This window comes from Callorhinus ursinus, unplaced genomic scaffold, assembly GCF_003265705.2.
Source record: "Callorhinus ursinus isolate GAN/ISIS: 27379988/994484 unplaced genomic scaffold, GSC_fseal_2.0 scaffold14, whole genome shotgun sequence".
NCBI classification, from domain to species: domain Eukaryota; kingdom Metazoa; phylum Chordata; class Mammalia; order Carnivora; family Otariidae; genus Callorhinus; species Callorhinus ursinus.
The window spans coordinates 38476332-38501771 of NW_027397076.1; the positions used below are offsets into that span (position 1 = coordinate 38476332).

Below are 25440 nucleotides of genomic sequence, written 5' to 3' on the forward strand. Positions count from 1 at the left end.
AAGTCTGTATCGGGCCTGGGTGATAGTGGCTCACAGCGTCCTTCTTCAGTGGAAAGGCATAAGCTGGAATTTGAAATTATGACAAACACTGCCTTGATGCCTACGGTTTGTACTTTTAACCCCTTTGTAGCCTCTTTGAAAATACAAATCATCAGATTAAAAAAAAAAAAGGAAAAGACAAAGCATGCGATTCAAAACCACATTCATAGTGGAAAACAAACATCCAAAGACCATCATTTATACACAGTAAAGAAATACTGTCATTCTATTCAGCCAACATTTATTAAGTCCAGCTACGGGCCTGAAACTACACTAACATCACCAGTGATGATTTACTGACTGCCTGTGACTCGGTGAATACAGGTTTTTTGGTGGCTTCTCATTGAATTCTTACAAAATAATCCTAGGAAATGAGAACTATTAGGACTCTTTGTTTTACGTACGAGAAGGCCAGAGCTGGTGACTGAGCAGCTTGCTCACTCTAAACCTGCTGACTGAACACAGGCAGTCTGAGCTCTTAATCATTTGCTGAATTTCCTTCTAGGTCTTAGGTGCTAAGGGTGAAAGGATAAATATGATATGCTTTCCCCTTTCAAGAGCTCATTTTTTAAATACAAAGGGTAGCAGCATCCAGAAATACTAAAGTATACGATTAGTTGCTTTGACACCAGGTTATTTTAAAGTTATCTGATAAATTAGCACGAACAGAGAGAAAAAAATGAGAACAACGTATGTTGAGGCAGTGGCCCGACAGGATTATCCCGGTCTTTCCAGTTCCGTTTCCCCTCCTTCTTGGAGCCAGTATCTGGCCATTAAATACCTACCTTTTTAAACTTGTACTGACCAGATAAAATTCGACTCCCTATTTTGATAGATCAAATATGTGTACATTTGATATTAGCCTGGATGTTTGCTGTGGTGATACTGAGAGCATGTAAGCTCAGGCCCACTCGTTCAGTTAATTCATAGATTACATGCAGAGCTATATTCAAATAATGACATAGAGGGGTCATTAGGATTTGGAAAGCAACACAATCATTTCTATGGAAGGACTGTTAAATTCTAAGGAGCTCAAAATACTTGAAAACTGGAATTAATTTAGCTTCACAGCATCCGAAGCACAGAGGGGGTAATCTAAGGGGCTGACATCAGGTTTTCCTTTTTGCTTCCCGAGACTGTAAGTGCCCCAAGGCAGCCTCCATCTATACTGTTGGCCTTGATAACCCCAGGACCTAGCACAGGACTTGATCCACAGTACTGTCAGAAGACTTGAGTAAAATGTTTAGATAAACGGAAAATTGCAAAATCAAAGGGTCTTGCCTTTGCAGCCTTAGGGTTTACGTGGTCCAGCCAAAAAAGAGAGAAGTAAATAAACAAGTAAGTAAGCAAAAACAGTGTCCAAAACAGTCAGGGTAAGCATCTGACTTTTGATTTTCACTCAGGTCATGATCTCAGGGTCATGAGATGGAGCCCCGCATTGGGCTCCACGCTGGATGTGGAGCCTGCTTAAGATTCTCTCTCTCCCTCTCCTTTCTCCCCCCCCGCCTCTCAGAACAACAACAACAAAAAACAAAAAACAAAAAACAAAACCCAATGTCTAAGCAGTTTCTTGCATGTCTGGGTTGTCCATCTCACATGTTTAGCCTTCTTCAGGATACTATGTTCAAACAGACACTCAAAGTGCATTTTCTGGGTGAATGCACTGAAATCACAGCACAAAGTAATGACAAGGCTTCCCTTGATCCTCCAGCGAGGATTAGCTATATGATCTGTTCACACCCAAACAGGACTCTTTTGAGCATCACGAGGCAATCTCCCTCTACCTGAATTTAAAGAACTACCATTCCACAACCTGAGTCTAATGTAAGAGTAGATTTAATGCAATTCTTCTGAACCTGAACAGGGGGCAAAAGCCCCCTGTTGGGTTAGCAACCCAAGTTTGATTTGCAGCCACTCATCAATACTGAGGAAATATAATAAAAAAAAGAGACATAGCACCCTAAAAAAGACATCATATTTCTAAAATCACATTTATTATAAAAATGAATAAAGAATGAGTGAAAAACAAATTTCAGGGTCTTGGCTACGTTGGATTACCCCTGAGGACGGAGTTTGGGTAGCCTGGATCTATCAAGTCGACAGATAATCTGAAAACCTTATGTCTGCCATTACACCCCACCTCTTCCCCCCCGCCCTGGCCTCCCCCCCCAAGTCTTTTACCAGAATTGATCCCCTGTTTCTGGCCCTTCCCCCCATCTGGTGGAGGTGCTAATGAGTAGTGAAATCGCCAAAGGTCAGGCAGCAGGGGGAGCTGGGAAAACAAAGCAAAGAAGGAGACAGGAGGCTGGATCATCTAAAAACTCAGTAATCAGTCCCTGGGTAACAGAGCTGGCTGTGGCAATAAAGGTTCTTGGGCTTTACAGCCCTCAATGCTTGAGAGCCATTAGCTACAGAAAGAATGTTCCCGTCAAGGACTTAACCAGGAGAAAAAGCATGGGTAAACTGAGCAACCTGCCTAAATGTCTTCAGCTCATCAAAACACAGAAGTCCTGCTTTTAGTCCAACGTAGAGACAGGAGGCTCGATTCAATCCCATCAAATTGAAATTTTGCCAAAAATGGTTAAATACTTGTGTCAAATACTGAAGAGTTAGAATAAGGAATTCCTGGATTAAAAAAAAACCTTAAAATAAATGCAGATACCACCCTTAAAAACAGAACAAAACTATTTTCTTGAAGTATGGGACAGTTTTACCTATGTTGCCTGGTAAAAATTACACACACACACACACACACACACACACACACACATAGAAAGAGAGAGAGCATATTAACTGTATTTATCATGAGAATTTCTAATATTTTAGAAATACATACTGCCATCATAAATACTTTGGGTAAGCATAGGTAAATATGTGTATGGTGGTATGGGTAAAGTCTTAAATATCTTTAACTACCATATAATTTCATATTCTTTGAATTCCATAACACCTGACAGTTAATAAGAGCGTAATTGAGATAACTGTCTTAGGATTTTACTGAGCTGATTATTCTGTGTATAGAAATAGGACATTTATCGGAACAACCTCCTCCTGTAATTTGCCACTCAATCAAGTGGAACAAAAACATGTTCTTCCTTGATTATAGTCTGAGAAGACCACATGGTTTTTGTGGAACTGTGGTGGTATCACCTGAGTGGCAGACCCCAAGGTCAATGGCTGTATAGTTGTGAATAGCCAGGATCTGGTAGAAGTTGGCTATGCCAAACTGAGCAGGATGACAAAACAGGGCAGGTTATCGACCTCTTTTTTAAAGACTTCGTTTAACAGAATAATTAAGAATAGCATTTCAATATTCAAACAAGTAATAAAGGAGATTAATCTTGAATCAAAATATGAATGATCAAATCCAATTCTTGCCTTTGGAGTATGATTTATTTCTTAGTATTTTTATATTTAATCTTGCATTTTTGAAGAGTTATTTTAGTAAATTTTGCAGTAAGTTATTAAAAGAGAAAATAAAGTTAAATCACTTTTCTCCCAGAGAGTTCTATTAGAGTTTGCAAAGTACTCCATTTTTATCAGAAAATATGGCAGAGGAGATGGTTTCAGAAAACACGGCTTACCAGTTTTAAACACATTATATGTATCGAAAGACTCATATTTAAGTTACTGAGCATATAGCAAAGAGCCATGTGCTTTTGGGGAAACATCTCCATTTTTTAATGCATGTTATTACTACAAGTTTTTAAGGGAAAATGGTTTTGCCTCCACACACTCCATTAGCAGTTCTTGATGTTTTATCAAAGTCATTTCTTCCTCTCCGACTCCCATAAGAAAGTTACAAGTATCTGCAATGTGCATTATTTGATACTTCTTTCTAAACATCAAAGTTATACTTCAGTTTAAACAAAGCAAGTGTTAAATTACAAATGGCTAAAAGTTAAAAAAAAAAAAGAGGGAACAAACATCTGGAGGGGAAAAGTCATGGAAATGAAAACCTAATGTTTGAACTTCAACATCAGATTTCCAGGTTCCTCAATGCACTAATACTTGGGATCTTTAGAAGAAATCCAAAGAGTTTTAATCAGTCTAGAGAGTAATAGGTTTTATGCTGATTTAATTTCCTGTACTTGATCTTCACATCATCACTTAAGTTTCTAGATGTCTTCAAACTTGAAAAAACAAAAAGCCTTTGTTGCCTATCTAGAATCCTCCCATGTCTGACCAACAGCTGAAATTACATCACTTTCCTGTGCATCACAAGCTCTGAAAAGACAACTGCCTCTTCAAAAGAGATGGAATGGAAATGCATATTTTTACATCAGTGTACTGCACACACCCCATTACCAAATAAAGAGAATGAGCAACCCACCCCCAAAACAGCTGGGTTTCGTTAGTGACCAATCAAAGTTCAGCTTCAGCAACTGGTCCTTGGTTCAATTTCTAGGTCAATCTCAGTATCTCCAGAAGGTTTGTTGGTTGGTTGGTTGGTTTTTTTCTTTACATACCATTAATTCATATTGGGGCTATACTTTCCTTCTGTCCTGTTTCCTTTCTCATAAAGATATTCAGAAAACAAAACACCTACAAACATCTTTGTTCCCACTGCTTTATTCTTTATTATTCTGTCCTTGCTTCTTTTCCTCCAGAAGCACTTCCCTAAGCAACATCTGGATGGAGCCTTTCACCCTCCAGGTTCACACCTTCTTGAGCCTTCACTCCATTCTCTCAAACTTTTTCCAAATATTTTCCATCACTAACTCTGTTCTGTGACGAGCTCCCTTCCTAGGCAAAAACTGAGAAAGGCAAATATTAAATGCCTCGTCTCAACTGGCAGAAGGACTGACTAATGGAACTCTATAGAGGTTCCAAGAAACCAGCACATCTCTGGGTGCGCATATTGAGACACACAGGAGGAATCATACTTTTCAAATTGATGAACAACACATGACACCAAACCTTTACAATTAGAGGAGAGGCTTTTAAGCTGCTACGTGCAATTTTCCTCTTAACTGAAAATAGATTTAAAATGTACTTTAGGATTATTTATAAGCAGTTTTTAAGATTGATGATACTAAGCCTAGATACATTAAAGACATAATGATACCACCAAGGGTGCTTGCTTAGTTGAATGCATGACTATCACCTTGCTCCATGTGTGTGACTACTGGTAGCTAGCTATAAGTAAGTAGGGTTTAGGCTGTTGGTGGTAACTACATGAAAATGTACAGTGGAATTAATCATAGTATCTAACATTATTTGAGCACTTGCATGTGCTATGCCTTTTATTAAGCCCTTTGCATGGGTGATCTTATTTAATCCCCACAACAACTCTATGTATTAGAAATGTATCTAACAACTATGAAAAATATGCTGCTCTTACCACCTTTTTAGAGATAAGGAAACCGGATCTTTTAAAGGTCACGTAATTTGTTCAAGATTCCACAGTTAGTCAAGTGATGGGCCAGAATCGGAACTCAAGCCATCTGAATCCAGATCCTGAGCTCTGAACTGTAAGACCAGCAGGAAATTTAGGTCCCACTTCTCTCTCCTTCCTTTACCTCTCACCTCCTCCACACCAAAACATTTTTAAAAAGTAGAAGTCCAGACTAGCTCATTGAATTAATAGATCCAGAATCTAATTCAAACTCGGGGGGTTGGGGAGGGCACAAAGGAGAATAAAGGAAAGACTAGAAGTGCTCTTAATCAAAGTCCAGTTAATATACTCATTGGATTTGCCGCTGGTCCATTCCCTCGCCGAAGCAAGACTGATGCAAGTTTCTCCCCTACTTCTATGCATGTACTTTTGGTTAGTCAACTCCTGAGTAGCCTACCAACTGCCGATTCCAATCACGTCAGGTGAGAGGGTTACCCTGCAGATGTTTTTTCCAGGCCTGTTACCTGACACGGTAAGATTTGTAGGACATCTTTTTTAAAGGTGAAAGAGCTTTAAAACAAAAAAAAAAACAAAACAGCTCAGAAGAATACAAGGGTAGCAATTTGGCTTTTTGGCCATGTACCTAGTAACTCTAGTCTGTTAAAAAAATCTATCTCTAACACAAGGAAATCGGTGAATGACACCATTGGAAAGAATTGAATTTACTATGAGGTCCAAGCCCATTGCCTATGGAAAATACAATAATTAATTTATTTCTTTAGCAGGAGCTTTCCTGCAAAGAACGCCACTGAACTGAAAGCCTCGCGGCGGCTGGCTTCACACTCTACCCAACAGAATATATACAAGCAAAGAGGAAACACACCATCACGAAAAAATACACAATTTCCTTTTATTTCCTCTTCTGACTAGAACAACTCTTCTTTGGGGACCAAGTCAGGGAGCCGTAACAGTTCACTACACAATATTTTCCATTCTCACAGCCAACAAAAATTAGAAATCACCCCTGTCAATGAGGATGACCCAGTTGTTCCCAGAAAGCAAGGGCCTCCACGGTGGATGCCTCTCATGGGCTTCTGATCCAGCATGAAGATCAGATGCCTGGAATCCATATCTCCCTCCAATGAGTAAGAATCCATTAAGAAAAAACAAAAACAGAAAAAAAGCACCTAGGTCCTTGGCTGGAACACTGGCTGTGTAAAGATGAGTGGTAGGAAATAAAGCCATAAAGATAGGTGGGTGTAAACTGTGGGGGCCTTGAAAGCGCAAGGGCAGCTTGTAATTAATTCAGTGGCTGGCTGTGCAACCACAGAAAGTTTTGGAGAAAGAACGGTGACATGACTATAAACTACAGATGTTACTGGTGAACATTATAGGATACCCCAAGAGTAGAACAAGTACAAGGCAGAAAGACCAGCTAAGAGGCAAGCTATGGAAAGAATCTAAGTGTCCATCTACAGATGAATGTTTAAGGAGATGTGGGGGGGGTGTGTGTATGTGTGTATCACATATGGGATGGAATATTGTTCAACCATGAGAAAGCAGGAAATGTGGCCATTGGCATGGATGGAACGTGAGGGCATTATGCTTAGTGAAATAAGTTAGACAGAGGAAGACAAATACTGTATGATCTCACTTACGGGTGAAATCTAAAAAAACCTAATTTTATAGACAGAGAGAGTGGAATGGTGGTTGCCAGGAGTGGAGGGTGGGGAGAGTGAGGAAAGGCTGGTCAAAGGACACAAACTTCCAGTTATCAAGTCTGGAGATCTAGCATGCGGATTGTAGTTAACAACACTGTATTATATGTTTGAAAGTTGTTAGGAGAGTAGATCTTAAATGGTCTCACCACAAAAAAAAAAAAAAGGAAGAAATGGTAATTATGTGAGGTGATGGAGGCGTTAACAAATGTTACTGCAGTAATCATTTTGCAATACATTAAGTATCAAATCAACGCTTTGTATTCCTTCAGTCTACACAATGCTGTATGTCAACTGTCTCTCCATGAAGCTAGGGGACACAAGAGAGGTCACACTTGATGGAAGCTCTCGTGCCCGTTAACTTTCATTGTCTTTGCTTACAATTTCTTTCATTTGAGCAGCATTAATCTCATGACTTCAAAGAACTTACCATTTTCTATTATGCTGCATTTTAGAAAGTTTATACAGGTCTGCCCTCTCAAAGTTCTGATGCTTAGAAATTGGCAGACTTGTATTTACATGTATGCTAATCCCAACTTGGTCAACGACATGCTCACTAGCATATAATGGAAGCAGCACTTTTTGACTTCTGAGACTAAGCAGCTTTATCCTCATCTGCCAGAACACTCTGGGAACCTTGAGTGTGTGTCAGAAGGCAGACCATCTACCCTGAGACTACCAAGCTGGAAAGGCCATGTGTGTGGGTGTTCCAGTGGACATTCCCAGATGCACCCAGACTTCAAGCCCATCTTGCAAAAGCTCCAGACCCGTGAGTGAAGAAGGCTCCAGAGAGCATACTCCAAGTACTGGAGTCACCCCCAGCTGCTTGAGTCCTCTCACTGGGGCCCCAGACATCTGGAAGCAGAGACAAGGCTTTCTGCTGTGCCCTGTCCATATTCCTGACCCAAAGAATCCATGAGCATAATAAAATTGCTTTTTTTAAAAAACATTAAGTTTTGGAGTGGTTGATTAATCACTAATAGATAACTGGAACCATATGTACAACAAGAAAGGTGATAAACCCACCGGTTGCGGAGCCCACACTTGAAACATGATACTTAGGTCTGGGTGACATATTTCAAAAGATTAAAAAACAAACATACTCAGAAAAGAATAACAAGACTGTTCCTTTGGGGGGAAAAAATGAAAGGATTGAAGATATTCAGACTAAAAAAGACAACAAAGGGTATGTGTTAATTGTCTTCAAATATTTGAAGGGCTATCAGGAGTAAAAGTAAAAACAATTACTCTGTATCTTCCCAGGAAAGGAGGCCTGCTACAGGGAGGCAGACAGAAGAATTTTCTAATGTTCAGAGCTTTCCAAGAAGGAAGAGGCAGCCTTAAGAGGTAGTGAGTTCCCTAACACTAAGGGTCTCAAACAGTCCAGATGATTACCACCTGGTGGGTAGGTCTGGAGAGAATTCATTTATTGACCAGAAGGTTGAATGAAATGCTCTTACTTTAAGGTTACATTGCAACTCGGAGATGTTTTTAATCTAAAGATCATCCCCATTTCCTTGTGCTAAGAAATCTAATCCCAACACATGTTGAGCAGAGGAAAAAAAAATACAAGATGCATAAATTAAATGAAAGGCAATACCACAGTATAAATAGAAAGTGATGTAGAACTCTAGAGGAAAAGGAATGGCATACCAACAGGAAAATATAGTCCAGCATAGCAGCAAAGACACTTAAAAAAAGATGAAGCATGCAGAATAAACCAGGGAAGAGAGAAAAGGACATCCAAAGATCCCTTTGCAAGAAGAGACCTCGTATAGAGGATGTCTTTATCTTTCTTGAGAAATGCCTTTAGTCATATTCAAGACTTTTCTCCTCTGTCAGTGGGAAAGACAGACCAAAAGAACATGGGTAGTGTAGCAGCAAAGGGAACAAGGTTGAAGTGGTAAAATGAGCGAAGCTCCTCAGTGATCACTGGGTTTCTGGCCTCGAGGAGCTACAGGACCTGTGTGCCTGTGGGATCAAGGGCACCTGCCTGGAAGCCACGGTAGCTAACGTCAGTCCGCGGGAATGACTACTAAGGGAAGCAAACAGATCTGAAACTAAAAACCTGGTTTCCTAAAAAGCCAACGTAAAAAGGAAAAACACAAGCCACCTCTAAAATGAGATGGGTCCAAAGCAAAGCCATGAGGGAAACAACAACAAAAAAAAAAAAAAAAAAGGAGAAGAAAAGAAAACAAAGAAAACGTTACAAAGTTATCTCATACACATTTCATCTGATTTTATCTCCATTTGTAATCAACTTCCAAGGTTTCATAATACCCTTTAACCTTAGTTACTCAACCCACGGAACAAGTCATCTCATTGTTACCCCTGTTTGAAGGAAGAGTGGAGACTCTTTTCATGTTGATAAGAGATAGAAAGAGTCACTCCCAGGAAAGAAAAGCATTGGGAGTAAACTCTTGGAGCCTAATGGTAAAGGGTGGTGATAATTCGGCGCTTGCCTTAACCCTTTCCAAAGACTCATTGAACCAGAAGTCAGAAATACATGTAATTGATAAAATAAAAGTAATTTTCACTTAAAAAACGAAAAACAGAAAATTTTCATTACCAAGAAGAAAAAAAAGAGCCCAGAAATTATATCTGATTACTCACCCATTTCCTAGGTCTGCCTCTTGGCCGTTTTTCTCCAGTGGCTTCTGCTTTCTGCAAAATGAAAAAGGAAGTCATATTGTTTCCTACCTGACATTATTTATAAGTGCTGCACCGAGGGACACATTCCAAGTAAGAATGTTCTGGTTTGCGATGAGGTATGGAGATTGCTTTAACAATCCCCTTCTCCATGAAGGCTCATCTTCTTCTCCATGTTAGAGTAGATCCTCCTTCCCGGGTGTTTCATTGCATGATGCGCAGAGATATCTACGCATCTCTCACCCTCAAACACTCCCCTGGAATGATCTCCTCTGAAATGCATGAAAATGCTTTTAATAAGCCATTTTGCTTTTATTTCTATCCACAATAAAAAAAATACTCCCACATAACCATAAATATATAAATCATATAAAATACTCCCACATATCCACAATATAAAAAAATACTCCCACTATATCCATGATTTAGAAAAATCATGTCTCTTAAGTGATTTTGTTTCCATGTCACAGCTAAAGTTACAAAAATTAAAACTGATATATTGCTTTACAACTTAAAAAGCACTTCTACCTACATTGCCAATCAAAAGTAAGTCTAAAGTAAGAATACATAGGCTTTTAATGAAAAAAAAAACCAAACATTTGCATAGGTCTACATAGTTAATTTCCTATTCCTTGCCAAAAACAATCACGTGTCAATCAATTCATTTAAAGCAGAGAGAGATTAAAAAAAAAGAGTTGGCAGAAATCGTCAATGTTTGTCCCTGTGATGGAAACTAGGGTTGCCAAAAATAGTAATTAATAAAAATGCATATTATTATCAATAAGTCCCCACTCAACACAGACCTGACATGAATATATATCTAACTACCTTGAGAATTTATTGCTTCAAAGAAGATTTTTTCTGGTATCACACTTGTTTTTGCCTTTTGCATCAAATTTAACATCATCTATAAAGTAATTTCCTTATGTTTATGACCCCTACTCCAATCCCCAAATACACCAAAACACACATACACACACACGACATACATCTTCTATAAAAACATATGTTTATACTTTTCAGGATAAAGAAAAGTTAGTACACACTCTTCTATATATAAGAATCATCCCAAGGCTATAGAAACACAATAATACAGGTAACCTGAGCCAGCATAAGTTGTTCTGCATTGTGCTTTTGTTACCTAAGTTAGCAGCCAGTAGGTACTTGGTCCAGTGATATTAAAATTACCTGTTATAACTGTCTACACTGCCAAGTGAGACTCTTCTTTCTCTCTTCAATCTGCCTTATAAAAAGAGATGGAGATAGATGATAGACAGACACACACACACACACACACACACACACACACACACACACACACACACAAAATAAGCCACAAGATTCCTCACAAATACTATCTCCCTGACCTGGCATTACTAACCAACAGGTCCTAGGAATTAACCCAAATTCTGTATGATGATAATACTGTTAGTTCACATTTATTGAGCACATGTGTTATCTTCATCTTTAATTTTTACAACAGCCTTATAAGGTAGGTATTATAACTTCTCTTATTTTGCTGATGAGCAACTAAGTCTTAGATAGTTGAGGAAAGTCACACACAAAGGCGGTACAAGGCATGCCTGGGAGCCTGGGGTTTGAGCCCCAGGTTCTGTTGGCCTCTAAAAACTGGCTTCCTCCCCTCCTCACAATACTACTTCCTCTTAGCATATGCGCATTCGCTACCATATGGAGATATTTTAGTCAACTAAAATTGTCGCTGACTCAGCTAATTTCCCTGAACAGAAGGAAACCTGGTAGCCTTTAAGAGCTCAGTCTAACCGTTAGGTTTGGGCACCATGGGTCATTTACTACCTGTGCATGGACTCATTTATTGTCAGGGGTCAGCGGCACTGTCTTACCTTTAGTCAGAGGGCATGAATTAAATTAAATGAAAGCCAGGAGTACCCAGGGAATCACACCCTCTTTCTGAGTGCTGTCTTAGGGAGAGAGAGTTGTCTTAAGGGGAACACAGACTCTACTTTGGAAAGCTTGGATTCAAATCCCTGCTCTGCCACTTTAGCTTTATGACTTTGGGCAGGTCCCTGAAAAACTTTAATTTGGTTTCATGTGTGACATGGAGAGAATGCCTCCTAGGAGGATCGAAGTGCCCACCATAACTGCGGTGCTCAGTCAATGCTCTTTCACGCCTAACAAGATGGAGCTCTTCAAGGGAAAGTTTTCCTTCAAGTTAGTCCAATCTCAAAGAAGGTTCAGTCAATGCAAATATTCCATTACACCCATCTGTCACCTTTAGAATGAAGCTTTTAAGAAACCCTTTGGCTAGTACACAGTGAGTTACAGGAGTACAAAATTCCCTAATACAGAAGCAGTGTCTGATTTAATTTTTGGGATCAACTGTGAGATTGCACAGTTTACCCAGTAGTAAATTACACAAACATGGAAGATAGAAATCCTTTTTAATGGGCACAGGGATGGTAGGTGGCGTTAAGAGGAGGAGGTTATTGACCTTCAAGGCTAGACAGTGCCACACCAGCCTTTCTTGGTACAGTTGTTATGTTTCAGGGGCCATGATGGGATCCAGGAGTATCTAAAATCTGCTAAAGAGAAGGTTGTTTTCTAAAAAGGGTTTCACTGCATTTCAAAGTCAGAGAAAGAAAATCTCTCCAAGAGAGAGAAAGCCCTGCAAATAAGAGGACTTTAAAATGAGCATCTCATTGACAAAAAGCCTATTCAAAAATAAAATTCGCACCATTAACTAAAGGGCAAAATATCACAATTATCACTTGGACTTGTTAAAAGCAAACTGGCTCCTTGGTCTTCAGGCCAGTGTTACATGTAAACTGAAACCCTCTTCGGAGTCTAAATCTAGAAGAAACACATTAACTGTGCTGTGTGGCGTCGATCGGGGAGGTTTTCATTGTTCTTTAAAACCCACATTATTTAATCATTCTGATCAAACTTCACAAAGGCTGCAAAACAAGTTAGAATTTTAGTTTGTAAACCAGAAGAGATCCAGGGTTTTTATATAGAGGGAAACACTGGCTTTAACTTTTTTCCTGTGTTTAATGCTCTCCAGAATATTATTTTTCAATAGAAGATAAACAAAACATTTCAGGGGCTTGTTTTGTTTCTAATACATCAACACACACAATACTGTGAGAGTATATATTTGGTTTCCCTTCACCAGAGTGGAATTTGGTTCTATACTACAAACCCATGTATAATTGAGACAGTAACTTATTTTAAGTATTCACAGCTTATGGGTGTGGAGGGGTGGGTGTGGGGGAAGAGGCTGGGAATTCTGCATTTGTAAAAACGGAGATTTCAGACTATGGCCACACGATTTTACAAATACTTGCAATTACCACATCATGTCTTGTTAAAAGTGTTATTTATTCCTTGCTTATTTTCATATTTTGCCTTCCTAAAAAATTTTAGATTCAGAACAGTATGTTTCATTGTATAATATGCTTAGAAGCAAGTTCATGAGGGTTGGGAAGAATGTTAAGTGGGAAATGTAATTTTTCCTCTTTCTAAGAAGTCTGGTACTCCAAGCTCTTACATGTTACTCCACACTAAAAAATAAATAAATAAATAAAATAATTGAAAAAGGAAATTCATCTAACAAGTATAACTCTTAAGCTTGGAAACAGCGTTTACATTAGTGCCTGGTACATAAGATGTGCTCACACACTTACTGATGAAGAAGGAAAGAGAGAGAGAAACACTGGTGTTTATATCACGTGTGTCTTATTTCCTTCTTGCCGTCAGAATTCTGCAGCATTTTGTCTAGACCCTTTATTGAACAAATAAGAAAACTGGATGTGTTCTGATCTCCAAAGACATAGTCCTGTGGGTTTTGGGGGCCAGAAGTCTGGGGGGGGGTATTAGCTGCAGTAGGCACCCATTTCGAATCCCTTTAAAAGCTTATAGAGAACTACTCTCCAAAGGGTTTCTTGAAACCTAACTTCTAACCTGCCTTTCAGGTTACTGGACATAACATAACCAACGTTGTAGCAAATATTTTACAAAATATCCGACAGCACATAGTACTTGGAAAGATCATAAGCATTAGAGTCAGATTTAAATTCAAGCCCAGGTGCCATCATTTTCTAGAGCTGAACATTAGACATGTCACAGTTTACAACTTGGAATTAGTTTTCCCATTTGTGAGATGAAGACCATACTATATACATCAGAGGATTAGGGAGCTAATACATGTGTAAAATGCCTGACAAAAGCTCCAGCATGTGGTAGGTACTCAAATGTAATTTCTTCTCTCCCCCCATATTTTAAAATGCTACCCTTAAAAAGAATACCTCCCAATTCTGAGTGATTTTTCTGAGCATTATCTTGCATTATCTTACTTAAATAGGACAGCCATTACTTGCTCAGTTTCACAAAATGTGAGATTAAGCCAACTGCCCACGTTCGTAAGTAGTGAAACTGAGACCCAGTGTGATTTCAAGGCAATAAAGGGTCTGTTCTTCTGGGAGATAGTTCATATAAAATAAAAGAGCCATGGGCAGATTTAAAAAGAAAAGAAAGACTTCTAGGGTGAAAATCAAATGAGTCATTAAAAGTAAAACATTTCCAAGTTTCCTATAAAGACACAGACAATTGCTGAGATTGGAAACTAAGAGAATTATCCAATTCTGACTTCTCGGTCAAATTTAAATAGCTATTAATTTTTGTTACTTTAAATGCTCTCATCACATTTTATATGCACTGTGATAATGCATGAAAGCCCAAACTCCCTCATCCCAAATCAATCAGTGCCTCTGCACACAGAAAAAAAAAAAAAATAAAGCTAGAAAAATATTTGGGCATAGTACCTTGTTTTGTTTTCGTGTATCTTTATCTTTACAGACACAGTTTTAAGACTAAGACCTGCAGACCGAAGAGCATATGGAGTGAACTATCCAACGTCTAGAAAGTCACATTTTATTCCTTTCAGTTGTTCTTTTAAACATATAAACAGTGCAAATCAATGTGCACTGGCATTAAAATCAACTGGATCATTGAACAGGCTAAGCACTATTTCTCATTTTACTTTTTTGATAATCCAGCTCTGTGGGGCTCCAAATTTTAAGTGCAACCATCTTTAGTCTTCAAAAGATGTTGCGAGTTTGCCATCACTCCATATTTTACAATAGGAAATATAAGTGAATTCTATCGTCCATTGTAGTTCATGCTCATCTTACCCAAGGAAGCCCTTATTTCAACTCCCATGTCATTATTTACAGACGCCTGTCTTCACCTGTACAAACACTAACTTAAAGCCAAGGCCAAAATGACAGGAAGAGCTACTTTCAAAGTTTAAGGTTCTCCTCCTTTAAACCATCGCTCTACCTTTTTTGTAATCAGAAGAATCAATAACTATGATACAAGAGTTGACAGGGGTTACCTTCTGAGCAAACTGCCCCCTATAGCACCATGGAGAAAAGACAGTGACTGTACCATTCCTCTCTAAGTCAATAAGAAGATGCCATTCAAAACTGTTCAGTGTCTTAAGACAACAGAGAACACCACAATAACCTAAAATAGAATCACTTTTCAACCTTTTTCTCCTGAGTAGAACAAAAATTCGTAACTGGAAGTTTTAGAATCTAGGATAGTGAAACTCATTATTCTACTCTCGTGCCAAGCTAGGTGGTTCCAAGGTGAGCTCTGAAAACCACAGAGGGTGAGCTGACAACACATGATAGGCTGGAATGCCTTAACGGACATAAAATGCTCTTCAGCCTCCATCTATTCTCAAGAAAGAACTGAAACACAATTGAATACCAGTCTAGGATGCTCTATCTCCTTAGCAGAATGATTGGTTGAGACTTTGAGATGAAAAGGAGCCAGGTTGTGGGTCAAAGCAATGAGGAGCTCTGGATGATAAGTTTAGAAGAATGACAGCTTCTAGAAAATTAGAACTATGGGTCCCTTGAAGTAAAGTTTTACTTCGTGAAAGAATCCAAACGTGTCTGAATTGCCCATATTTGGATCATAATCTGTGATGACTCAAAGGCATCATCAGATAGAATTTACTGATGCATTAAGGCTTGGTCCTCCCTGGCAAAGTGAAGTGGCAATAAAAGAAAAAAGAGTCAATTGCTTAGGTAAATCAGCATAAAATATCAAGATAATGGAGACAACACTTAGGTTTTACTCAGTTCCACCCATCTGGGTACAAATATTTGCTACAACGTTGGTTATGTTATGTCCAATAACCTGAAAGGCAGGTTAGAAGTTAGATTTCAAGAAACCCTTTGGAGAGTAGTTCTCTACAAGCTTTTAAAAGGATTCAAAATGGGTGCCTTTTGTTTGTTTTATATATTACACAAATCAATTTTATATTCTTCAGATAGGGCCCTGAATCCCAGTGGAAATTACCATTCAAACATACAGGAATCAAACAAAATCATTCTAATCACACAGAAACCATAGCTGGAACTGTATGACAACTTCCAATGCCCATCCTTCCATGACTTACCTAATAATGATGCCTTTGGTTACTCTCTTCAGTTGGACCTATTATATTCTGAAAAAAATCTTGTCCTCACTCAGCATCTATGCTCTAACATTTATTTCTCTGAAATGATGAATAAAACCTACATCCCCTATCACAAAATACCTGTGCTTGGTGTTAGTAATCATTTATGAAAAGTCAACCACATTTCTAAGAACACAATTAGAAGAAAAGCACAAATCCGCCTTTATAGGGTCCAATCAATACCAGACCTTTTTTTGTACAAGCAAATGGAAGGTACAGATCAAATGTTTACCTGAACACCTTATTTGAAGTATACATACTTTACCTAGATGATATTTTCATTCTGCACCTTGCTCTCTAGCTCTGGCCATTCCACCTAGAGTCAAAAGGAAGTTCAAGCAAATCTATGACACTATGAAGTAGGGCTGTCTCACACCTGAGATCTTTTTATATGCCATTTCCTTCTATTAAAATTTAATTCAGTCTCAGAAAAAAGTTTTTGCCCTGAAAATACCTGAATGAGAATTGGCTTGAGGCTTACAGATGAACTTGACTTTGACCTTAAACACTGGAGAACGAGTGACAACCCCTCTAGTATTCTCTCATGATTACAAAGCCACAGCAAAACCCCTAAACACACAGGAGATTATATCTTTCTCTTCTCTAAACAGGCAAAATGCAAAAATACAAAGTATTTCCATCCAGCACAAACATGAGAGGAAAACAAAACAAAAAAGAAATTGAGAGACAACTGGTCACAGGTATACCTCAAACTAAAACATAAATTACAAGGTCAACACACACACACACACACACACACACACACACACCAATAAATTATTTATTCAGGAAAACATTAACTTCTGATTTCTTTTATTAAGATAGCAATATGAAACTGGTTCAGGGAGAAATTTTGAGCACTCAGATTGGACTTCTCAGGAATGACTAGAATTGCTACATAATGGTCATCCATGGGAATCTGTCATGATGGAGCATAAGCAGATTGAAGAATTATTACCTTCTCTTTCAAAAGTTCCAAGCAGAACAAATTGTGCTTTTATAAATGTTTGTTTTATATATTACACAAATCAATTTTATATTGAATATGGCCTGAAATTAAAGTGCTAGCTAATTGAGTAGTTGTCCACTTGGTCTTGCAACATTCAGCGTGCATTGTCAAGTTTCACATTGCTAATTTTCCAACAAGCAGTTTTGTTTTCAAATGCCCCAAGGCCAGTGACTGAGTCCAAACACAAACTTTGTAAGTAAAGAAACTCCAAGCAGCAAGAAATTTTAAACACACATCATGAGGATTCCAGTGTATGTTGCATCTCTTCTAATTTTAGAGTTCTGTTCTCCTATATACTTACCAGTTTTGTTTTATATTTTTCATTGGGATGAATCTCAGTTTGCACAAGAATACCCAATTTATTAATCACAGGAGACTTCTCATATCTATACTGGTCAGTCTAGAAGGGTATGTTTATCTTACATGTTATGAACAATATAACTTTTTCTGAAAAAGATTGCTTCTCAAAGTCCTAACAAACATGTTTTGTCAGAGTACAATATATGTTTGATAAACAAATTTATGTTTGATAATCATGTTTACATAGGGTAGTAACAAACTCAATAAATACTGATTTGAAAGTGAAAATACCTTAAGTTTACACATGCCATGAACAATTCATCAATGTCATTCATTATTTTGCAAAGTATTATCTTCTCTAAATGAAGCGTAATTTATAAAACTGAAGAAATATAACAGTCGTGTTATGGGCAAATATATTTACTCATTTTTATTAGAAGGGACTTTTATACTAGAATTGTGTGAAATAATTTTGTCTGGATGAATGAAAGCTATCAGGGAAAGATTTCTGTGGGAAAAAGAAAATCAATTTCTGTTTTAGAAGTTGTAATAATGTATACATATGCAGGAAGAATTATCAGAAAGATGAGTAGCCTAGCAGGATCGTTTGTAAATGCCTATTACTAAAACAACTAAAAATAAATCAAACCTTACTTGGGAGGAGACCAACTTTTTTGTTATTTTGCTTTAGGTAGTAAATTAGACACAAGTCTCAGCTTTCCTTGTGTCAATAAAGATTTTGTTAGTCAGTGGTAAGCTTTTCAAAATGAAGAGAAGCATCTCTTTACTCATTCAAAAAAATGTACTACAGTGCAATGTGAAAGATGAGATTCATTTTCCTATTTTTGCTTAAAATTTTAAATCAATTATTTATGATGAGATATACAGATTTCTTCCTGGGAGATGTTGTAATGATGCATTTTTCAGAGCAATTACATCAGAGTTTCAAAGTTTGTTAGCTACCTACCAAGATATTCCTTTGCCATTTCATTAGAGTAAAATTAAGTTAGGTAAATCCCACATTTATGCAACATTTAAAAACTCCTTTGTTAAATTAGCTCCTTTCAGCTAATTTCATAAACCAGGTAAAAATGTAACAAATAGGAAATATTCATATTAGAAATATCAGATTATTTACTGTCAGTTCTAAATGACAAGGTAATTTAGAGCTACTTCAAAGTTTATTGATTAAATGTGGGTCACAATGAAATCGTCACTCTGTGAAGCAGTTTTATTTAAATACATTAGAAATCTGCTCCTTCACTTCAGCTCTGTTCAAGATTATTAAAATAAAACAGACAAGAACTCATAGTTACTCCCTAAACAACTTTTATATGTATCACTGGTTGCTATGGCAGTTTATAACACTGAAAACTATCACATCTAACGTGGTTAGTGCCCACAGTCACAGAGAAAACCACACAAAACATTAGTCCCCAAGGATGACCTTACAGTCCTTTTTAACAAATCCTGTACATGATGTACTCAAATCTACTAAAAGGTATACCATAATTTACTTCTGAATTTTGAGCCTTTGTTTTCAACTAATATACAGCCCTACAAATAAAATACAGAAACTTCTTTTGATTTCTTTATAAAGTTAAAAAAAAGTGAGTTTCATATTCACCTTCGCTTCTCTGTACATGCATTGACCCTGAGATACTTCCTCTTTGCTAGCTCAAATACAACCAACATGAAGATACTTTAAACTGCAATTTAAAATTTATAAATAAAAACACTGGAACTTATACCTGACTGGGTTCTATCCTGCTCCAAAATACACAATAAATGAATCAAATACTTGTTTAAAAAAACTTCTCATTGTCCCATTTAGAGCATTGCTCTATCACCTGATGGAAAACCATTTTGAGAGATTATGATATATTATATTGCAAGTTTATTGTAAGCAAGCAGCATACTTTATCATCACATTTAAATCTGTAAAATTCATGAAAATTTTTTTCCAGTATCCCATAACTGTATTTACTTCTAATTATCATTTGGCAAAGTACTTAACCTTATAGAAGGATTTGGTTTTGCAGTAATCATGTAAATAAGCACAAAGTAAATCAATCTTTATTATTTTTGAAGGAAATTGCAAATACCATCAAGCAAATCCTATAGTTCAGATTTATTTTTAACTCTTTCACAACCAGTGCAGATCTTAATTGCGTCTTTCTCCACTCCCCCTCCTCCCCTTCCCAGCCCCGGTTTTGAGTTTCATATTATTTGGTGATTGTTTATTTAAGAACAACACTGGAAGCATCTTCATAAACTTTTTATGCTAAGCAATTATGCTTAGAAATCTTACTTTGCTTGGAAATGGTAAAGGTAGGAAATGAGTCTTGGGTTACCCAGTTGGGACAAATCCTTAGGTTTGGATCTAGAATGGGAAAATAACAGGGAAGTTCCTGTGGTCATGGAGAAAGTTGGGGGGACTTAACTTGAGAAATCTCACCTTTTGAGCTGCTTTGGAGGGACTCTTGTTTTTGCTGCCTTTGGGTCTTCCCCTGGGTCTCTTAGGAGAGGGCTCACCGGTTGGCTCCTAAGTGTGGGGGGGAAAAAATGCTGTTGTGGAAGAATGTCTGAAAGAAATTGACCCTGACTCTATAGTTACATTTTCTGCATGTGCTGCTCAAAAGAACTGTGGGAACACATTCAGTAGGAGCAAAATGGAATGATGATGGTACTGAGTTTACAGAAAGAGGAAATAACTATACTTTTATTCCCAGGGTTCAAGAAGGAAATTCTATTTTGCATATGAAAACTAGATTCTGTTTCAACTCTAAAAGGTAACAAAGGCTGACAAGGTTGCATGGTCTAGGAAGAAAGTTACACAGTTTTAAGGTGTAAAATTTGAATGGTTATGCATTTGGCAACTTATAAATCCTTTACAGGAATGCTACTACCCAATGTACTAGCATTTCAAACAACAGAAATATGAAGCTAACATCATAAATACTTCAACAATCTTCCCTATTGAAAAGATGGTTTTTAATAATCTCTGCATATCTGCATTGTAGGTCAATTATGACTCAATCAACACATTGAGTGAAGTATTGGAGCAATTATCCAAGATCTTCAACTCAAAATAACTTCATTCCCCCTAAAATTTCCAAATAATTATGGTAAATCTGTTGTGGGAGGTTTTGCTTGAATTATCTAGGTAATTGCTTCAGTTCTTCACTTCCTTTTGGAGTTGTAGGCATGGACTCTAGCCTAAATTTAAATGTCTTTTGATAAAAATAAACATTTTCTCCAAAACTTGCTTTTGAGAAAACTCTTACGGTGGGGGAAGACTGGAGAAAACTAAAAGAGGGAAAAAATGGGGGAGAATGTAAGTTTCTGGGAAGGAGAAATTGAAACTATCAATAGGTTTAGCAAAACTTTGCCAAGTAGTAAATACTCAAGTGGTTAAGAGAATGCGATGATTAATATTCCAGATCCTAAAATATTTATCCATTGAATCATCAATTTACATTTCATTCAGATTCGGTGATTAAATGGGACTAATTAACTTAAAACGCATGAAAGTCTTCAATGAAAATTCGCATCCTATTTGGAGAATCTGGGGAAGGTTCCCTGCAAGCTTCTGTGGGACCGCTAGCGCCAGTGGGCACATCCGGAGCAAACACACCGGAGACACATTTTTCTTTCTTTGTGAACTGCCTTAACTCAAAGGTAAAACCTCCAATCACCTCCAGATCCCATTGCAATTCCTTTTGGATTCTTTTTTGGAGGTGGGGGACAATTCGAGTTAGAGAGAGCTGGGTGGCGGGTGGGAAACAAGGTGGGGTGGGGGAGGGAAGAGACTTCCTGGGAGGTGTAAAACAGGATCCTAACGCGGTTTAAAGTGTCGCTTGGGCAGAGCGGGAAAACTCAGGGGCCTCTAGATTGGCTTGTTTCCTTTGATGATTTCAAAAAGGTACAACCCTTTCAGTTTTTCTAAAACGCTCTGGCAAGCAAACATTGTTCGATTTCCCCCCACCTTGCTCTCGGGCAGCTTTGGGGCTCCAGAATTATTTTCTAATCGGCCTATCTGCCGTGAAGGAAGCGCTTTAAGGCCAAGGAACGCAGGAGAAGTTTTAAAGCCCGCGGAAGCGGAGTTTAAATGTTCTCAATAGGCATGTCCCGCTCCAGCCCTGCCCGCCGAGGCTTGGAAATTGCAGCGAACAAAACCCCCCGCCCTGGGCGCTGCGCGCAGCTCTGCAAGCGCCTGCTGCACGCTTAATTGGTTGCATCCGCAGACAAAACCCTCCACTCCGCGGGGTCCCGGGCGCCCCTCGATCGTCCCCTCCCCAACCCCCAACCACTCGCCCCGGAGTAGTACTTTTAATGTCTACAGCTCGGAGGCGCGGGATCCAGGAGCAAAAGGGGGACCGGGCGCCTGGCGAGGAAGTGACCTAGCTACCGTGCACACTCTCGGACACTACTTTCCGCCGCGCCCACGGCCAAACGAGTTAATCCCGTCCCGTGAGGACCCAGGCTCCCCTGAATCCCCTTTCCTCGGACACCTCTGCGGCAGCCAGCAGAACGGCCGCCGCGCCGCATTTAAAGAGCCCTAAGAGGACCGGGCGGGCCCACGAGCTCTTTGTCGGGAGCGAGCGACTCTCGGGCCACCGAGAACTTGGGGAGGGCGCCAAGGGGGCGGCCGCGGCGCGCCAGTCCCGGGCCCGCGAGCAGCCCCGGTTGGCGGGAGAAACAGCCTCCGGCCCCCAGGACTTCAGCCCCTCCAACCCTGAGCCTCCGGAGCACCCCTGCGCCCCCGCAACGCCCCCCCCCCACCTCCTTCCCCTCGGGCAACCGTAAAGCGGCTCGGAAAGTGCCCGGCGAGCCCTGGATTGTCTGACCCCGGCCGCTTCGTCACGAGGAGACATCGCGCCACTCTGGGCCGTGCACAATAGCGAAAGTCCGAGGACGCGCTGCGCCCGACCCCACCTCCCGCCGCCTGCCGCGGTGCCCCATCTCCCCGCCCCGAGGAGCGCGGGCGCCCGGGGGCTTAGCCGCGCACTCGCGCCGAGGACTCCGCAGCCCGCCCCCACGGCCGGCGGGCAGCGCGCCGCCGCAGCCGCCGCCGCTGGACTCCCGCGCTCGGGTCGCCGCGCGTCGCTGGGCCCTGGCGGAGAGAGCGGAGGTGGGCTGCTGCCCCCACCCCGCCTGCGTACTGACTTGCTGCTGCTTCCTGGGTCGGCCGCGTCCTCTCTTCTGAGGCGCCGGGGCGGCAGGTTGTCCCTGGGCTGAAGTGGACGGCTGCCCGGCGCCTTCACCGCGTGCGCTCATCCTGCCTGCCGCCGCCGCCGCCGCCGTTGCCGCTACCGCTGCCGCCGCTGCTACCGCCGCCGCAGCCGCTTCGCCTCCGCCGCCCCAAATGTGCCCAGCACCTTTCGGGAGATCGGGCGGTAGGGCTGGAGAATGAGGCAGGGTGGGCGAGAGCTGGCGTGCTGCTCAGGCTGCTGCTGCTCAGGCTGCCGCCGCTGCCACCATCAACACCGGACGTCCAGCGGCTGCCAAAAAGAGAGAAGAGGGGAGGAGGAGAAGGAGGCGCTGCTGGTGGCGGCGGCAGCGGTGGGTGGGTGCCGGAGGTGGAGGTGGAGGTGGAGGTAGCGAGAGGAGGAGGAAAGCGAAGGAAAGGGAAAAGAGGGTTTGAAGTGGGGAGGCTCCCCTCTCGGTTTGGGATCGGGAGTTGCGGTCACCGGTAGCACTTCGGAAGCGGCTTGGAAATGGAAGAGACTTGGAGTGGATTGTGTCCCTTGAAATGTTAGGCGGGGAAAGAATTCCTCCTCCTCTTCCCTCCCGCTCCGCGCTCGCAGAGCAAGAAAGAGAAAGAGAGAGAAAACAAATAGCGCCTTGGGCAGTCAGAAAGCAAAAGGAGGATGGGGAGATTCGGCCGGGATCGGGTCGGGCACTGAGCGCAGGCAAAGGACGGAGCAGTGGGTGGCACCGCGCCTCCTCGGGTGGCGGGGGCAGGCGGCAGCGGCACCGGAGAGTCGGAGGGGGACGGGCTGCTCGCCCCTGCGTCCTGCACCAAGCGCGCGCTGCCCGGGCTGGAAGTTTTCTGAGTTCCTGCCCCGGGATTCAAGTGGGAAGAGTGTGTGTGTGTGTGTGTGTGTGTGTGTGTGTGTGTGTGTGCGCGCGCGCGCGCGCGCGCGCGCTTGGGGAGGGGGCGGCGGGATGGGGGGGAGTGCCCACCTCTAATCGTGGGCGGATAAAGGGGAGGGGGCTGCGCAGGAGGAATAGTATGAGGAGGAGGGAGGCCAGGCGGACCGCCGAGCCAAGGCGCCTGGCCGCGGGCCAGAGGCAGCGTTCGAAATACAACTGCCTCGGCGGCGGCGGCGCCCGGGTGCCACCCGAAGCCCCGCTCACGTGCTCCCGCCCGGCGGCGGGGTTAAAGGGACAGGCCGGGGATCCCGGGACGGCTCGCCGCCGGCCTCGTCCCGCCTGCCGCCCGAGGTCGCCCCTGGGCGGTTGTCCTAGTAAGGCACGGGAATGTGACCGCCCCAGAGCCGCGTTTAGGGGCTTGGCCATTACCTGCACCTCCACGACGCGGAGCCAACACTCGGCAGGAAGCGTGTAGCTGCACGCGCGGCAGCGTTCTAGTTCCCTGTGAGTGGGAAGGAACTGAGGAGGAGTAGGAACGGGCCCCCGGCAGCCTTGCTCTGCCTGGGAATACCCTCATCACAGATTGCACGACCCGAAGCGCGCGCACACAGAGACATGCACTCAGATCCACATATGCACACTCGCAGAGGCGCATACATACATAAGCACATACGCATGCATGCACATTCGCAGACACATGCACACGTGCAAACAATGTGCACACATGCACACGGAGCGCGCCAGCCTCTTCACTGAGCTTTTTTTCTCCGGGAAAGACCAGAGGCGAAGCAAGACTTCGGGCAAGACTTCACCCCCACCTCCCGGCTGGCGCTACGCACCCGTGTTCCAACGCGGGGCAGAAGGGTTGCCCCTCGCGGGAACCCCATAGCTTCCCTAACACCAAAATTGCGCCAACTGTCCAACTTTCCCTGTAATTTACCCTGATTTAACCTTTTCCCTAGGAACTCCCTTTCTGCCAAGTCCTAATTTTATTGCTTGGGCTGTTTTCTGAGTTACGTGAACACTGTAATGACCACAGTCCGTTTTAAAAAGGTGGAGTACATTTAAAAATGTACCTCTTTTCATCCTTGAATAACAAAAAAACTCCGAAAAAATTAGGTTTAGATTTTCACACATCACGCCCCAAATTATTTTGGACCAATTCCAAAATAAAAACTTTCACCCGAGCAACAAAAATTCTCTTCCCCAAAATACAGACCACCGTGGAATAAAGACGCCTGCTTTACAGCCCAAGCAGGGAGTTAGGCACAGCCAGGTTCCGCTGTGCCTGTGGAGGAGGCGCGTGTAAATATCTGCTTCGGCGCAGCGGCGCTGATTGGTCCGCGTTGCCATTTTAAATCCATTTCCAGCTGCCCTTTGCAGAGCTGGGACACTTAGCTGCACGTTGAGTGCCCTGCAGAAACCCGGGGTTTCTCCTGGGTCTGGGAACGCTTAGCTGTGATGGAGAGGGAGAGCCTCCTTCCCTCTGGATGGAGCCCAGCAATTGACTGTGGAGGGAGAGGTCTAACAGGAACCAAGGGTTTTCTGCCGGGGCTTGGCTGAAAGACGGTATCTTCATCAAAGGGATTGAAATTTCACGTACTAACGATTGCAGTGACATTTCCTAACTGCCAAGTTTGCACATTTTTTAATGTGTTCACATTCGCACTGTAGTGTGCGCATTTTACTTACACATACAAAACGGGCTTCTAGGTTTGTTTTTGTTTGCTTGCTTTTGCAAGGACCAGAGAGAAAATTCTGAGGATGAATGCAGGAGAAA

At 41.5% G+C, this 25440-nt stretch overlaps 1 protein-coding gene across 1 annotated transcript in view; it reads right to left on the reverse strand.

Annotated features, from left to right (window-relative positions):
• Positions 1-24163, reverse strand: part of HMGA2 (high mobility group AT-hook 2) — a 136329-nt gene extending 112166 nt beyond the window's left edge. The window contains exons 1-4 of the mRNA XM_073900902.1: positions 24090-24163; positions 22731-23065; positions 20020-20106; positions 9709-9759 (exon numbers count right to left, since the gene is read on the reverse strand). Coding sequence (XP_073757003.1) covers positions 9709-9759; positions 20020-20106; positions 22731-22841 — 249 coding nt within the window. The 5' untranslated portion in view covers positions 22842-23065; positions 24090-24163. The remainder of the gene's footprint in view (positions 1-9708; positions 9760-20019; positions 20107-22730; positions 23066-24089) is intronic.
• Between the last annotated feature and the right edge of the window lie 1277 nt (positions 24164-25440).